We start from the raw sequence: 16,940 nt of genomic DNA on the forward strand, positions 1-16,940 counted from the left end.
TTTGGGTTGAATTCTGAGGCTTTGTGGTGGGTGCATTCACAAAATAGCTGCCATATTGAGTAGCAATTATTAGATTCATTAACTTAGAATGCTCTCTATTTGCAACCTATTTAGGACTCATTTCTGCAAATGCATATGGTGCTAGGAATTAGTGTTTTGCTTTGCAACATGCTAATGTTGTAAAGAATCATTTTAAAGAGTGAAGTGGGACAAAGTGTGTAAAGCAAAAGAACATGTCTGAGTATACATTATGCTGGCCATGGCCAGTAGGTAGCCCTACCTTTGATATAACGGGAGGCTGTATACGCAAAAATAAATGAAGGCTATCATCAAGAATCCTACAGAAAAGCAAAAAAAGATCTACATAAACAATAATTAATGGATTCAGATAGGGTGAATTCTTGAAGAAGCCCCTTGTAATGGGGCATGGGATTTCAGTGAAGGTATTTGTAGAAACCTGTTGAGCAGTATATTCTTAGGAGGCTATTTCCCATAGAGGACAGGTGGCTTGTAGTCAGTTTCAAGTCATTGCCAATTTAACTAGCGGCCAATTGCATTTTTCCAAATTATGGGGTAACAGAAGATGAGTAATACTCAGTCATGGGCTTGGAGAGCAGAATGTCTTTAGGCTTTACACATCTTCATATGTCTTCATTTCACATTATCTCTAAGGTTCTTCATGGAGCAGAACAACCGGATATTTCAGACATTGATGGAGATATCAGCCAGCCAGGACAAGACATTGACAGCTGACCATGCCCGTGGAATGGGTTTGGATCCTCAAGGCGACCGTAGCTTCCTCATGGACCTCCTGGAAGTTTATGGCATTGATGTCATGCTGGTCATTGATAATCCTTGTTGTACTTAGAAGTGGTGGGTGCTGGAAAGGTGAGAGAAGCAGAATTCACACATGAGTGGATGGCAACAACTGTTAAAAGACTACAGGACGAACTGGTGGAACTTGCCACAACTCATATTGTGAAGTATTGCCTTTTATTTAAGGGAGCACTCTGCAGGAAGTGTTATTTATTTTTATCTGGTTAATAATTGTTTTCAAATGGATCTCAAAGAAGATACTATTCTTCCCTACCCACAATAGATTGGCCCAGGGGTCCCCAACCGTGGCGACTTGTGGACTTGAAGTCCACAAATCTTAAAATTGCCAAGGTTGTGACCCCTGGATTGGTCAACCATGCTTTCTGTAAGTTCTGTAAAAGGAATAGTCTGCTTCATGATCTTCTACCCCACCTGCTTCTAAACAACCCAGCACAGAGTTATTTTGAGAGAAGAAATCATATCTAATGGCTGGGAATTTAGATGGTTGGATGTGAAAAAGCACTTTATTCTCTGGGGACCAATATGAATTTTTCACGCTGCTAGAGCCTTCCTAACATCCTGTAGGAGGTGATAGACCTTCCAATTCCCAAAATCATTAAATATGTTTTTTTGTTTTCCTGTGACATAATTCCTGTTCCTTACTTTATACATATATAGGCATGCATCTGCTCTCCATATCATGGTTCAGTTAAATTAGGATTAACGTGTATGTTCAATTTTTGCCTTGGCAGAAGGAAGACAAGTGGCAGGGGACAGAGTTTTCTCCCATTACTTCAAAAGCAATGTATTTTTTTTTAAAAAAAAAAACAACAACCTCACATTTCTTTACTAAACAATTGGGAGAATTACTTTTTTTTATCCTAGCTTCGTTACTGTTGAATATATTTTGGGAAAAAAGTCTTGCATTATCTCAACTGTGTCACAGTAACTTCATATCTCAGCCTGCCCCCAAAAAGCAGTTTAAAGAATTTGAGACCATGTACTTAACCTGCACTGTTTGTTTCTTATACTTGTAATTACAATGAGCCCACCCTGCCATCTGGATAATTTGATATGTATTATTTTTGGCATAGTAGTAGTGGTTTTGATACACTGGAATTTTGTTCTGTTACACTACAGGTTTAGGTTTCTCATAGGACCCAAGCCTATATTTGTGAGTAATAATAGGATAATACTAAAAAGATAAGAAGAAATAGTGAGGAGTGATGATCGCTCCAGTGCCTTATGCCCTTAATGATGGATACCATGGTCTAGCCATCATCAAGAGCACATATACATTTCTGAGAGCCTGATCTGTTTCTTCAGCTGCTGGCTGAATACCAGTGTTGTGGTTCTTGGGCTCTTTGCAGCTTTAATAATAGGCTAGAATACTCACCTGGTGGCCTCAGGTTCTCCACCTGTTCTCCCTTGCTTAGTCATTTCAGCTGTTGTCTATTAGGAATGTTGTGATACTGTCATTATTTTCCTTATTGTGGCAGAGGTTGTAGTGCTCTAATAAAGGCCTCCTTCCAGATCACTGAGGAAGTGAAGGACAAGTATTTGTGGCTGGTCTGGTCCTGCTGACATCTTTACTAAATTCCAGTTAGACTTAATTCATTGCCTGTTACTATAGTGTGGCAACTGATTTTTCTTATATAGACTGAATTTTATTGCTCTTTTAAATAGATGGTTTTGATTGTAGAGTCCCTTTTTGCTTTGGAAGGAGAGTTGGATTGACTAGATACATGTTTCAGTTTGCTGTTATCTTTGGCTGAATAGTACTTTTATGATTTATGCAAGCTGCTATCTTTAACAAATTGCTTTCTTGCTTGTTTTTTTTTAAAGTGAACAGTCATCTCCTGATATTTTGCCGCATAGTTCTAACCTATTTTAGAAAGTGATAGTCAGAATCTTTAAAAAAAACTTAAAAGGCAAGAATATTAAGAATAGGTTGTATGGATAGATTCAACTAAAGTATCTACAGGACATCACTTCGTTCAATATGGAAGGAAAATCTTCATTCAATATCTTAACCCTTTTTCCTACCTCATATTTGTCTTGTCTATGGGGAGTGGGTCTTCCTATATATGGATTTAAATAACTTATAGAATGAAAGGGAAGAATTAGGCGGTATTAAGCTGTTTATTAAGCAAATGATTCTCTGTAATTAGATGTTAAATTGATCCTCTGATATCCTTTGTTGTTGTGTATGGGATTTGTACATGAACAAACTTTTAAAACTTTGCTTCTTGTTTTGCTAAGCTGCCACAGAGAATATGCCACAAGAATGCTTGGAGATAGGGAGGTCTAGAATGAGAATCCTGTAAATCAGGATTTTCAGAAATGGGTCTGTTGGCTGAAGAATTTCTACACATGTATAAATTGCCAGGACTGAGAAATATTGCTGTAGATTACCCATGGAAAAAAGAACAGAAGCTGTGAGACTGAGCTGCACTAGTGCTTCTTTATTACACCCTAAGACAATGTGTTGTCCATCAACACATGCAATGAATAGCTGTAAATCTCAAATATGGAACACATTAGAGCAATTGAAACTGGCTCTGTTCTGTTGATATTAGCCCGATGGATAGAAATTCAGATGAAAATGTGATGCATTCATGGGCATGCTAGGAAAAGCTTCACTATTTAAACATTGAATGATATGGGTTGCTGCTAGTAAAGATGGAGCAGCTGGGCTAGCAAAAAGAAAAAAAGAAATAAATATTGGCAAGATGTACAGACAGAATTGGGTGTGATTGTCATAACCATCTGTCATATGCTCCATCTTACTTACTGGGCACCTTTATAATCTATTTGTCCAGCTGTTAAACGGGACACAGAAGAACATCTCATCCTACAGGATATGTTTTATTTCTCTGCTTTGAAAGCATAAGCAGGTTCCTGTTCCAGTGGATATAAATATTTGATATTTTTTGCCTGCTTTTAAAGAGACAGCATTTTATTCTCCTGCTTCTTCCTTCCTATGAAGGCAAAGGCAAGATAATGGAAAAGCAGAAAACCTTTGAAGTTGTGGGTAAAGAGTGGGGTCATTAAAAAAAAAAGAGGAAATTTGTGGCTTTTTTTAACCTGGTGCCTGCTTACTGAACAGAGCATTGGGCTGAATGTTCAATGGTGGGGATGGCTAATTAAATGAAAAAAAAAAATACTGTGAAGGTATAGGACCCTTAATGGGAAATATTTATTTTCCCTGTTATTCCTTTCCCCTTCATTCTCTTATAGCATAATATATGCAGTGGCATTCTGAATACAGATGAGAGATTTCTGATGCAACAAAATGATTGCCAAATTAATAACTACAAGAAACAGTATTTATTGCCTGATTTAATTTGCATAATTTAGCTAGTCTTTTCTGAGAAACAGAAGAGAGCAAGCATGAAGTATGCAGGAGCTCTATTTGCTGCTGAAACGTCTTTCAAGGTTCTTGCAGGTTGACTTTTTAAACAATATTGAAATTCTGCTCATGCTGTCCAATCCTGTAATTTGGAGGGCTCAGAATCACTTCTAAATCCTATATAGATCTTTAGATAGAGGCGAGTAACTTATAACCAAGAGCCTTCATGTTGTCTCCCTTCTCTCCAAGACAGTTTATAAATGTCCAATAGGAGAATAGCCAATTTTCAGTGAAACAATTGATTTATTTCTTTATTGAAACTTTAAAAAAAAACTAGTCTGAAATTTTGCTATTGAATTTATAGTCTGAATTTTGTCACCATGCTTCAAGCTGTATGGGTATTTGTGGGGAGGTGGGTTAGGACAGAAAACAGATGATCTCCTCAAAGTCCCGTTTCCATTCTATTCTTTAAAAAAAAAAACTAGAAACAAGAAAACAAAAAATCAACTAAAGGCCTTCTGATGATTTTCACCAGATGAGGACTTTGGGTTGCGGCTCAAAGATTGCACATCCGGTGCCAAGGCCTTTCCATACAGGTTATTGTAAGGGAGAGAAACTAGTTAAAAATACCCTTTATAAAGATTTTCAGCCATAGTTAGTACATTATTAGCCCTGTAAAAAGCAATACAACATTTGCATATGAGTTTTTGAATTACACTATGGAAATGAACTTGCTTGGTTTTGGTATAAGGAAAAGTCTGGTCTTGGATCTGTGAAGTTATGCTGGTCTTCACTTTTTACCTGCCTTCTTTGTGAGTTCAGGAAGAGCACTTTTGTGGAATCTACAGGAAATGTTGCAATTATTTTTTGCCAGGTACTTTATGCACAAACCGACTATGACGATACAGTTTCTTCAGTTTATGATCTTAATGTTGTCCCTGTGCCCAGATTTAGGAAAACGTGGTCAGGTTGCACCTCCAGCATTATACCATTGCATAATTAATTCACCATAAATTGAACTAGATAGGCCTCCATATAACAAATACAGCTTTGAAACACAGCTTTCATCTTGAATACCATAATTGAAAAGAATTCATGAGAGCAGGTTGCCAGGTGATGATTAATGTGATTCAAATTCTCTTAACTTGAAAAGCCTTCCTTGGACAAAGCTTGGGGGATGGGGTCAGCTGAAGCCTTCTCACTGTTTTGTGCCCATTGTACATTGGGCTGCTTATGTATGTATGCTTTTGCAAACACTGGAAATCTGCCACACCAACTTGATGCTTCATATTCTACACTGAGTTGCCTATATAAGCATAGTTCTGTTTTGCCTACATAAACATAGGCCCTTAGAGCAGTGTTTCCCAAACTTGACAATTTTAAGGCATGTGGACTTCAACTCCCAGAATTCCACAGCCAGCGTTGCTGGCTGTGGAATTCTGGGAGTTGAAGTCCACATGCCTTAAAATTGTCAAGTTTGGGAAACACTGCCTTAGAGAATGAATTTGTTTATACACAGATACAACTAATGAATGGCTGATGTTCTCTCTACTGTACAAAATTAAAGGTGCATTTCTGCTTAAATACAAATTAGATAGTTTAGGTAGAAATTACTATTTAATACAGACTACAACATGCACTCTCTTGCCTATGATATCAAGTTCATTTTTTTTGAGTCTTTCATTTAATAGCAGAAGGTTCTAGCATGCTTGGGTACTGAGCCACTTCTGAAAAGCAAACATTTGGGTCATAATCACTCTCGAGTACCAATTTTACACAATCCATACGTGTATTCTTATAAGTGTATTTCCTAGCACTGGGCAGTTCACACACACAGGTAGATTATTTATCAAAATTAGCAAGTGAATTTATTGGCTCATCCTTAAAACAAGACCGTATGTTGCTTGACATGACTTTCAGGGAATGTAAAAGCTTGGCTCATTTCACCCACAGAGATCAAAGGCGAACAAAGCTGTAATTTGCTAGAGTGACTCATGGCTAGCTATGAAAAAATAATTGGTGGATTTATTGATAAGGCCATATTCACTATGTGGAACAAACAGTGAAATTTGGATGATGTATGTCTGCCTCCTCGATCTAAATGACAAAGGGAATTATGGATTGCTTAGGAAACTATATAATATAATAAGGTTGCAATGGCTTCTACCTATCTTTTTAAAAGAAGTTTGCTGCTTCTCTCTCAAAAGTGGATCTAGCCCAGTGGAAGTAAAACTGCTAATTGCTAACTGAGTGGATTCCTACACGACTCAGAAGATACTGTTAGTGACACAAGACAGAAAATAAGAGTTGCCTGCCCTTTTCCTAGTAGAGTTTTAGGATGCTTAAAGAAATGCCAGTCGGATTTTCCAACATTATTTTGCTAACAATTCGGAAGACCTAAAGGTCCTAATTTGGGTGCTTTTTTGTTGCCACAGTGATTAGGTTGTTTTAAGGGGGTAGGGAAATGGGTGCCCTAACCTTGCAGATCTTTCTGATACACCCCTTAAAAATGCTAACCTTCCCCCCCCCTTATTGGGGGTGATTTAAGGAACTAAGTGGGTGCCTTAAGTCTGCAAGGCTTAAACAACAAAAGAGTAATGACATATATCTGGCAGCCATTTTCATCATGCAACCTTTGAGCTAAGAAGGTTCCAATATATTTCCAACATTAGCTGCGTAAATTAAGATTTGGTTTAGGCACTATCCAATTTTTTTTTCTTAAAAAAGAAAAATAGCCTTGGGAGTATTGGGGAGAGGATCCCTCCTGCTTCTATGAGAGAACATATATAACTTGTTGCATAATAACTGTAATACGGTATTCCCCATCTGTTTTTAATTAAATCTAGTGTATAAACTTAGTTTTGAAAAGATGTTAAGTGTGAATATGACTTGACGGGCAGCTAGGATCTTCTCATTAACTTGTGACTAAGCATTTTCTTTACACCAGTGGCTTCTTTCAGTAAGAGAGAAAGCATTACCTTTGTGGATTTCATTGCTAACGTAGAACCCCAAAAGGACTTGTGTACATATATAATGGTCTTTTTTACTGTATTAAAACTCACTTTTAACACAGATATCATTTGTGCTGGGTGATTATTTAAAACAGCTTGATGGGTCATGTGAAACTTCATAACTCAATTATTTGGTCTCCCTCTTTGCCCCTTGTGTTTTAAGAACTTTTTAATTGCTGATGGTACAGTATGTCCTATCCCATGGACATTAACAGTTATATTCAGTTATTTTATGGACAGCATACCGATTTCTAGAATTGTGCAACAACCTGAAACTCAAAACAAACTAACCTGGAATAGTCCCATCAATACAGTCCAGGCATGCAGTGTTTTAATGCTGTAGAATAAAACCTGTATTTTCTTTTTGTGTTGTACCCTCAAAAGCAATGAAAAGTCAAAGTAATCTCACTTTCAACCTTTTTTTATCGATATCTACAAACTTATTGTGTATTATGTATTATCTTAGAAGGAAAAAAATAGGGACAGGAAAATTGCTTTCATATTTAATTAAAAAATAGCAAACAAAGCAATAATTAAGCATGAATTTTTCAATGCCAGCTCTCAATCAAAGAGGCAATATTTAGTAATGATTTCACTTCAGTTCATGAACAACTTCAAAGCAGAAATACACTTTTACAGCTATAAATTTATATCTTTTTAATGTTTGTGTACAATACAGTTTTTATATTTAGCCCTGTCTTTAAAGCTCAGCAGATGAATAAAGCAACATATTTAGTATTTGGTAACTTGAAGACTGAATAGCAAAGTAACTATGATGCACACATGCTGTGCATTATTTGGCAATCCGTCTATAAAAACAGCATAAAAGACACAGAACATATGGGCAACACCACATTACAATCTAACGCCTCAAAACAAATAATTAAAAGTGGAAAATAAATTCCCCTAATAGGTAAACAGGAAGATAATTCTCTGAACTAGCTCCACCCAGTGGCAACAAGAAAATTATCAGTTTTATTTATCAACACTGAATCTTTATGGCTGACTCAAGATATTTTAAAAAAACAAACCCTAGCTGTGGCCTGTAAAGACACTCAAAACATGAAGTAAACTGCTTCCTTTTGTTCTTACTGCAAACAAAACTCCAGAAGACTGTTATTCCAAACTCAGGTGGGTTGTGTGCCAAAAGAAATGTCCTTTGTCAAATATTAGGTGTCAGAAATCAGCTTGATAGTAGAGATTTGGGATCTTTTGCACGCAAAAAGATCCAGATTTGATCCTTTTTTGCATCCTTTCTCTTAGAGAATAAAAGTAGAATAATATGTGCTTAGTACCAAAGATAGGCTGCCAGTCAAGCTGCTTGTCTAATGATTCACTGATCAGTTATTAGTAATTACATTTTAGATACTTTTCTCTTGAGACTGCTTAATTTTTATTACTTTTCTAAACATAAGCATAGCACTGATGGGGTGCCCATACCTCAAATACTGAAATAGGAAAGGAAGCAAAATGAAGGTAAGTAGGAACAATGACCTATGTATATATGCAGGTTACAAATGGAAGTTTATACCCAAAGTGTTACACACTTGCCACAGAGGTAGTTGGGAAGTCATTTTTTTGTGAAATAACTGGAACCAGACGAAAAGAAAACCAACTGTTTCCACCTTAGTTCTTCTTCCTCAATTTCTTACTTACGTAGTTTGAAAAAGGCGGCTTTCATCATAACTGAAGGAAAGATGTGTGGTCTTCAGACGCAGTTCGTTAAACAGTTCAGGCAGTCGTCCAACTCAATCCTTTGATTACAGTATACCTTGAATCAGCTGCTTTGATTATGATATACCTTGAAGCATTTCTTCTTTTTTTCTGGCATCACAGAAGAAATTGAGTTTCCTGGGCAACAGCTTTACCTCCACTGTCATTGCTTCATACTCTTCACTGTCTATAGCCAAAGAGCCTTCTGTATCCTGCAAACATGAAGAGGTCAAGAGATTTTCACACAACAGGACAACAAAGCAGACACACTGCCTCAAGCTACACCTTGACAGTGGTTTTCCTTAGAATTCAGCAGCACCAGGGCCTGCAGTGAAGATCTGACATTCATGTCCCAAATGTTGTAATGTCCCAAATTACAGCTCAATTGTATTGCCATGGAACTAAGCATTTTGTTAGGTTTTCCAGCTAATAGGTATCTGAGTTCATGTTTCACTGTACGCTATTTTTTTCTTAATCGCAGTGTGTTGAATAAGCCAAAATTTGGCTGGATTTACGTGACAATCTATACCAGTGGTTCTCAACCTGTGGGTCGGGACCCCATTTGGGGTCGAACGACCATTTCACGGGAGTCGCCAAACAACGCAGTCCACCATTTTTCCCCCCTTTTCCTTAGCTGTGCTACTCCCTTTTATTCTATTGGTTTTTGAAAGCCAATAGAATAGACTCTCTTGAATAGAGTCTAATTCTATTGGCTTTCAAAAGCCAATAGGAATTGTCCAGGCTATCTCTGCCCTGCTGAGCCCGCCAAAATTCCCATTCTGCAAACGGTGCTGCAAGTTGTCTGCAGCGAAGGCGAGCTGTCTGGAAGTTTCCACCCCTCCCTGCTGAGCAACTACTAAAAATGTAAGTAAAAGAGGGCCAGGGGTGGGAGGTGGGAGGCCGGCGGGCGCAGGGAGGGTTGCTGGCGTGGGGCCCGGCGGGTGCCTTACCTCCCTTGGGCTGGGCCAGCTGGTGGCCCAGCCAGTGGTTGGCCAGCGCCGTCTCTGCCGCTTGCCAGCTACGCCTCGGCTGGCACAGGGGGCGGCACCATGCATGCGTGGCGCTCCTGGGCAGGGAAAGCCCTCAACTTACGACCGGTTGGGTAGTCCTCGACTTACGATCGGTTGGGGATCGCGGCATTAAAAAGGTTGAGAACCACTGATCTATACCAAAACCCAATACTTTTTATTAGGAGTTCATGTGATAATGGACCTAGCCAGTGAGACAAAAAATATTTTATGCAAGGATAATAATGTTCAATGTATCTGTGATGTGGTGGCACAATGGTTAGAATACAGTATTATAGGCTAATTCTGCCAACTGCAAATAGTTCGATCCTTACCAGCTCAAGGTTGACTCAGCATTCCATCCTTCTGAGTCAATAAAATGAGATTGTTGGGGATAATATGCTTACTCTGTAAAGAGTAACACTATGAAATAGTATATAAGTCTAAGTACTATTGCAGTTGCTATATCTGAGTACACATCTTTGGCCCTACATACAACCTAATGGAAAATTCTTGCTAATACAATTGTCCTTCTAAGCTAACCTTACCATAGAGCAGTGGTTCTCAACGTTTGTGTGACGGCGACCCCCATCACACAAACGTTCTGCGCATGTGCGGCACGGCGCGCATGCGCGGCGGCGTCCCCATGCGCAGTGCGCATGCGCGGCGGCACCCCCGTGCATGGCGCGCATGCGCGGCGGCGCCCCCTGAGGGGAGAAAATGGCGGATCGCCTTCTTTGGCGACCCCCGAAAAATGGTAGATCGACCCCAAGTGGGGTCGCGACCTATAGGTTGAGAACCGCTGCCATAGAGAGATCATGGTAAGAGGATCAAATTGGAAGTAGTCCACCGTCATTACATTATGCACGTATACACATACATGAAAATGATAATTACCAATGGCAAGGATATGAATGCTGGTCAATCAGATTGTTTCAGAGAGACATGAGAATCTGCTTCAAAGCTTACTTAAGCAAAACTCATGTCTCTATTCCATCTCTTTACACAAAAAGAAAAGCCACCACTCTTTCTAAGAGAATAAAACCAGCTCAGTGTGCATCTCAGCATTTAAAAACATACCTATGATTTTCTTAATATTTGATCTCTCACCTCTGGAAGCTGCAAAACGCACTTGCTAGCCTGAAGACATTGACTTCCTTCAGGACACAGGTGGGGGTCCTTCATCTTTTGGCTTCTGTGCAAAACAAGATAAGAGGAACACAGGAAAATATTTATGCCTATGATTTAAAGTATGAGCAAAAAAACAACAACAAAGGGAATTCAGTACCTGGAAAAAACTTCAGAAGCAAATAGTAAATAATAGCAGCCCTTGTATTATCAGATGAAGTTAACCATTTTACATTACACTACAAAACAGTGTAACCTTTTTACATGAGCCATTCTTTCAAAGATTTGTGATCACACATTTTTAAGAGACAAAATACTTATAAGGACTTTTATGCCTGTAAGGTTTGAACCTAATCTGTGTGATCCAAGAACAGTACTTGATCTATAAACACCACTAACTCTTGATTATTATTTTTTGTAGTGCATTCTTGTCCAGTCAATAAATTAGTCCTGGGAATTGCTACAGCTGGTGCATGAGCCTTGGGGTATCTGCATGCAGACTTACACTGAAGTTTCAGCCCAATGTATTTTGGATGGGTTTAACATTTAAAGAGTTGTGTCCTTTAAATGAGCTAAAACTTAGTTCATATGCAAGGTTCATCTATCCCTTAAAATGAAAAAGCTGGGGCCAAAACTTGTTTTCCTCATGCAAATATCCTAACTGAACATAATCAGAAAGTTCTAGCTTTAAAAGGTTAGAAATAAAATACACACGACAGGAAAGTATGCTAGTTATTTCTAATTGGGGGTTTGTAGACATTTTGTATATCTTAATTCTAATGATTCCCTATGGTTACATAAAATCATAATTCACAAAACTTTAAATCATCGTCTGAACTATGCCACTGAATGCTATCACTGAAAATTTCCAGATTTAGAAGCCAATATAGTTGCCTGGTTAAAGGCATCAGCAATTGCTTTTGTATGTTAACGAAGATATTGCTAGACGTGTGTATTGTTACCTGCCTGAAAAATATCTACGTGAAGCAGCTTTCAGTTTTTTTTAGTTGTGTTTACATTTCAGAATTGTGCCTATCTTCTTGCTCTCCTGCTGAATATTTTTAATGAGAAGATTCTAGATCAGCAGTGTTCAAACTTGGTCCTTTTATGACTTGTGGACTTCCACTCCCAGAATTCCTCAGCCAGGCATGCCTGACTGAGGAATTCTGGGAGTGGATGTCCACAAGTCATAAAAGGGCCAAGTTTGAACACCCCTGATCTAGATAATCAAGGCAAAACACTGACTTCCACTTTATTTTACCCACAATTTACCACGTGATTTGTATTCAAAGATACCATTTTACATTAGTGCAGGAACACATACAAAAAAAAAATAGAATAGCTTCTTATATAAAATACCTAAGCACCACTTTTTCATGATGTTATTTGGTTGGCATTGGGTTCTGGATTGACCTTTTTCTGTCTTTGCTTAATTGCTTCTATATGTGAGCAACCCATTCAGCTCCTGTTCATAGCCTCATTACCTGCTCAGACAGCTGGTGAACCAGCTGTGGTAAAACTCAGACCATCAAGGCTACATGAACAGATTTAAAAAGTGGCTCCCATAGGGTAAACTCTCACAAACTCACTTGACTCTACACTTCAAAATTGTTCTTGCTAAAGGCCCTTCAGAAGGAGTTTCATGGGAGCAGCACTCATGGAACTGAAGACAAGGCAAGGATGCCCACTTCTATGAGTCCCATATTTGGACCCTATTTCTGTAAGAACTAGAAAGAGTTTTAATTATAGTATTTCCTCACTACTGTTTTATTGTACTTGCCCTTCCTCTCCTTTTAACTACAGATAGTCCTTGACTTACAACCACAATTGAGCCCAAAATTTCTGTTGCTAAGTGAGACAGTTGGTAAGTGAAATTTGCCTCTGGTTTTGACCTTTCCTGCCACAGCTGTTAAGTGAATCACTGCAGCTGTTAAGTTAGTCACATGGTGATTAATGAATCTGGCTTTGACTTTGCTTGTCAGAAGACCGCAAATACTGATCACATGACCTCGGGACTCTGCAACCGTTACTAATCAATTGCCAAGCATCTGAATTTTGATCATGTGGGGACCATGGGGATGCCCCAAGGGCCACAAATGTGAAAAATAGTTATGTCACTTTTTTCAGTGCTGTTGTAATTTCAAATGGTCAGTAAATGAACAGTCAAGGACTACCTGTATAGTATTTTGGATCTGAGCTAGAAATGGTCAGTTTTTAAACAACTGTCTGAAATGCAACTAGCATTCTCCTGCTACCCTATACTCCCATGACCATTATGAAGTCGTCAAAAGAATTTGTTTATGATATTGTAGGATTTAAGTACCTGGATTCATATGCAAAATGCTAGATTTATTACATTTGCAGGATGGTTTAGATGATGGATATCCTGAACTGACATCCCACTATCCTTACTTCCTTATCATCATCATCATCATCATCATCTATCCTATGTGTGTGTGTATTCATCTCAAGGCAGAAAACATGTCTTAACACTTCTGCCTTCTGTTTTTTCCCACAATAACCACTCTGTGAAATGGGATGGGCTGTAAGAGAGCGACCGGCTTAAAGTCACCCAGTCAGTTTTCATGCCTAAGGCAGGCCCAGAGCTTACAGTCTCCTGGTTTCCATGCTAGCACCTTGACCACTACACCTTAACCTCTTCATCACTCTCAAGGTTACTTGATAATTACAACTATTTATCATTAGACAGGAACACAATATTTAAGGTATCCCAATGGATATTATTAAAACTATTTCTAAGTTTTGCTAATTATTTCTCTATTTTTGCTCTTTGCCTTCCAAGAGAGCCTTGTGTTGCATTTCAGGTTGGAAGTGGAACCAGGTAATGAAAGTAGATGTTATGTTTCCAAACAGGTGGGAAATACTGCACTGCCGTCATCAGTTGTTTAACTTCAGGCTATCCTGATCTGTTACCTTCCAGATATATTGGATTACAAGGTCTTTTGCTCTCAGAAAGCTTGGTACTGAGAGCAAGATGAGCATTATGCTTCAACAGATCTGGAAAATACCAGGTTGAAGAAGTAGGACTGGGGTTTCAGTGACCATCAGCTATGAAAATTCACTATCTACTTTTGACCAATCTCTCTTAGCCCAATCTACTTCACATATTCTAGAGATAAAAATGAAGGTGCAAATACTACTAAGAGCCATAGTGTGCAGTGGTTAGAATGCAGTATTACAGGCTAATTCAGCTCATTCCCAGGAGTTTGGTCCTCATTGGCTCAAGGCTGACTCAGCCTTCCATCCTTCTGACCTTGGTAAAATGAGGACCCAGATTATTGCGGGCACTAGGCTGACTCTGTAAACCACTTAGAGAGGGCTGGAAAATGCTATGAAGCCGTATAGAAGTTTATGTGCTATTGCTAGTATGTACACCAACTATGAAGGAATGTAGCTCTGGCCTTGCAAATAAGGAACTGGAGAATTGTTGAGGAGTTTGCAAAATTCTGCCATTCTACTCTTAGATAAGAACATTTCTGGAATCCCTGCCATGTCAGTTCCTTGACCTTGCCCACCTAAAAGGAGTGAAACCTAGAGCTTTTGGGGAAGAAGAGACTGGACAGCCATTTGTCCGAAATGGTGTAGGGTTTTCTGCCTGAGCAGGGGGTTGGACTCGATGACCTCCAAGGTCCCTTCCAACTTTATTATTATTATTATTATTATTTATTATAAATCTAACAAATAATAAAGAAATCTGTTCCTGCAATGAATTTTGGCATGATAGAAAATCCCAGAATCTTTTCTTTAGTTTTAATTGATTAAATTATTATTAAATTATTAATATTCACAGAGCAAATAAATAAATGAAATTTATGGCTATGATAAAGTACATATGGACAGGTTCTCTATTATTCATCCTCTTTTTATGGCTATAAGGTACATAAGGACAGCTTCTCTAGTACTCACCCTCTTTTTACATATTCTCCCCTACTGATTGTATCTGGTTCAATACAAACATTCATGAAGTCTTCTTCACGCTGAAACAAGTATTTCCAAAAGACAGATGTTAGTATTAATAACTCAGCATCCCGTAAATATTTTAGACAAATATATCTCTGAAAATATTTGCTTTTTTCTATGAGAAGATAGTCTAACTTTTACTCATATATGCATTAAAAAGACAAAGTTAGCTACTAAACGCAGCAGAAACTGTGGAAGGAACTTAAATAAACTATTAAGAATAAAAATAAAAAGTGATTGCCTAAAATCAAGAAATAAAAAAGCAAATTTGAAGAGAGGCAAAGCCATGAAGACAAAGAATTTAGAAATAAACTTAACAAAGAAATTCAGGAAGATGTTAGAAGAGCCAAGAAGCAGTATTACAGCAACATCTATAAAGACATCAAAAATGGAAACATTGAAAAACAAGGAAACTTCTAAACAATCTCAGAATTCAGGACAAGGTTCCAACTTTGAATTGGTATGCCAAGAACGCCACCGACAGATGGGAACTCATTCGGAGATCAAACAAAGATGGAAAGAGTGTGTTGACATTCTACCATATATAGTAGAAAAGTCAACACTCAAGATATCTTAGAAGATAGTCCCTATTTTTTTAAAAAAATCTATTACTAGAAGATGAAATTAGATAAACACTTATATTACCAAGTCAGAAGGTGACAGTTATTGATGGAATATTTATAGAAATATGGCAAGCAACAGATGAATCTGTAAAGGTATAACCAAACTGCCAGCAAATCTGGAGAATGAGACAGTAATCAACAGATTGGAAGATAATATTCTATATACCATATAGAGTCGTGGTGATGCAGTGGTTAGAATGCAGTATTGCAGGCTAAATCAGCTCACTGCCAGGAGTTCAATCCTGACCGACTCAAGGTTGACTCAGTCTTCCATCCTTCTGAGGTTGGTAAAATGAGGACCCAGATTGTTGGGGACAGATTTTCTAAGAAATGTATAATAAAGATATTACCTAGTAAGAATTTTCCAAGTGTAAAAGCTTGAGGACTTAAACTTAAGAGCCATGGTAATGCAGTGGTTAGATGCTGTGTTGTAGGTTAACTCTGTTGACTGCCCGCAGTTCAATCCTGACTGGCTCAAGGTTGACTCAGCCTTCCATCCTTCTGAGGTTGGTAAAATGAGGACCCAGATTGTTGGGGGCAACATGCTGACTCTGTAAACCACTTAGAAGGTGCTGTAAAGCACCATGAAGTGGTATATAAGTCTAAGTGCTCTTGCTATTGCTATATCAAAGAAAGATGACATAATAGAGTATGCAAACTGCTGTACAATAGCCTTAATTTCTAACAAAATAATACTTGGGATCACCAAACAAAGGTTAGAGCCCTACATGGAAAGAGTGATGCCAGATATTCAAGTTGGCTTTAGAAAAGGCCAAGAACATAAGATAGTACTGTGATGAAAGCTGGATAACTGAGAAAACCAAAGACTGCCAAAAAGAAGTCGACATGTGCTTCATTGATTATAGAAAGACTTTTGATTGTGTCAGTCATGTCAAACTGTGAAATGCATTTAGAAAAATGGGAATCCCAGAAAATCTTATTGGACTTATATGAAAATTATACACAGGTCAGGAAGACACAGTCCAGATGGAACATGACAAAATAGAATGTTTTCATATCTGCAAATGAATGGAATAAGACTGTATACTCTCGCCCTTTTTATTCAATCTATATACAGAATATAAATAAAGGGAAGCTGAATAGGAAGAAGATGAATGTGGTTTTAAGGCTCGAGAAAGAAACATCAATAATCTGCACTGTGCTGATGCACAACTTGATAGCTGAAAATGCAAATGATCTCCAAGCTCCAGTAGTAGTACATCTGAGTGAAAAAGGAGCATAGTGAAAAAAATCAGTCTTGGGTAAACATAAAGAAAAACAAACTAATGACAACAGATTCAGCAACCAG

At 38.1% G+C, this 16,940-nt stretch overlaps 2 protein-coding genes across 3 annotated transcripts in view; one reads left to right on the forward strand and one right to left on the reverse strand.

Moving 5' to 3' along the window:
* Positions 1–4,649, forward strand: part of DENND11 (DENN domain containing 11) — a 28,304-nt gene extending 23,655 nt beyond the window's left edge. Inside the window, exon 9 of the mRNA XM_039344785.1 lies at positions 673–4,649. Within this exon, the coding sequence (XP_039200719.1) occupies positions 673–868 (196 nt within the window). The 3' untranslated portion in view covers positions 869–4,649. The remainder of the gene's footprint in view (positions 1–672) is intronic.
* AGK (acylglycerol kinase) overlaps positions 750–16,940 on the reverse strand; it is a 47,939-nt gene continuing 31,748 nt past the window's right edge. The window contains exons 14-17 of one of the 2 annotated variants that reach the window (XR_005556870.1): positions 14,955–15,025; positions 11,010–11,094; positions 8,836–9,104; positions 750–880 (exon numbers count right to left, since the gene is read on the reverse strand). Coding sequence is in view for 1 of the 2 variants with exons in the window: in XM_039344786.1 (XP_039200720.1) it covers positions 8,970–9,104; positions 11,010–11,094; positions 14,955–15,025 (291 nt within the window). In the remaining variant the exon portion in view is untranslated. Of the gene's footprint in view, positions 881–7,669; positions 9,105–11,009; positions 11,095–14,954; positions 15,026–16,940 lie in introns of those variants that run through there. The other variant, XM_039344786.1, reaches the window with a different exon arrangement.

Source organism: Crotalus tigris, unplaced genomic scaffold (assembly GCF_016545835.1).
Source record: "Crotalus tigris isolate CLP2741 ecotype Arizona unplaced genomic scaffold, ASM1654583v1 scf7180000017937.1871474, whole genome shotgun sequence".
In the NCBI taxonomy this organism is placed as follows: Eukaryota; Metazoa; Chordata; class Lepidosauria; order Squamata; family Viperidae; genus Crotalus; species Crotalus tigris.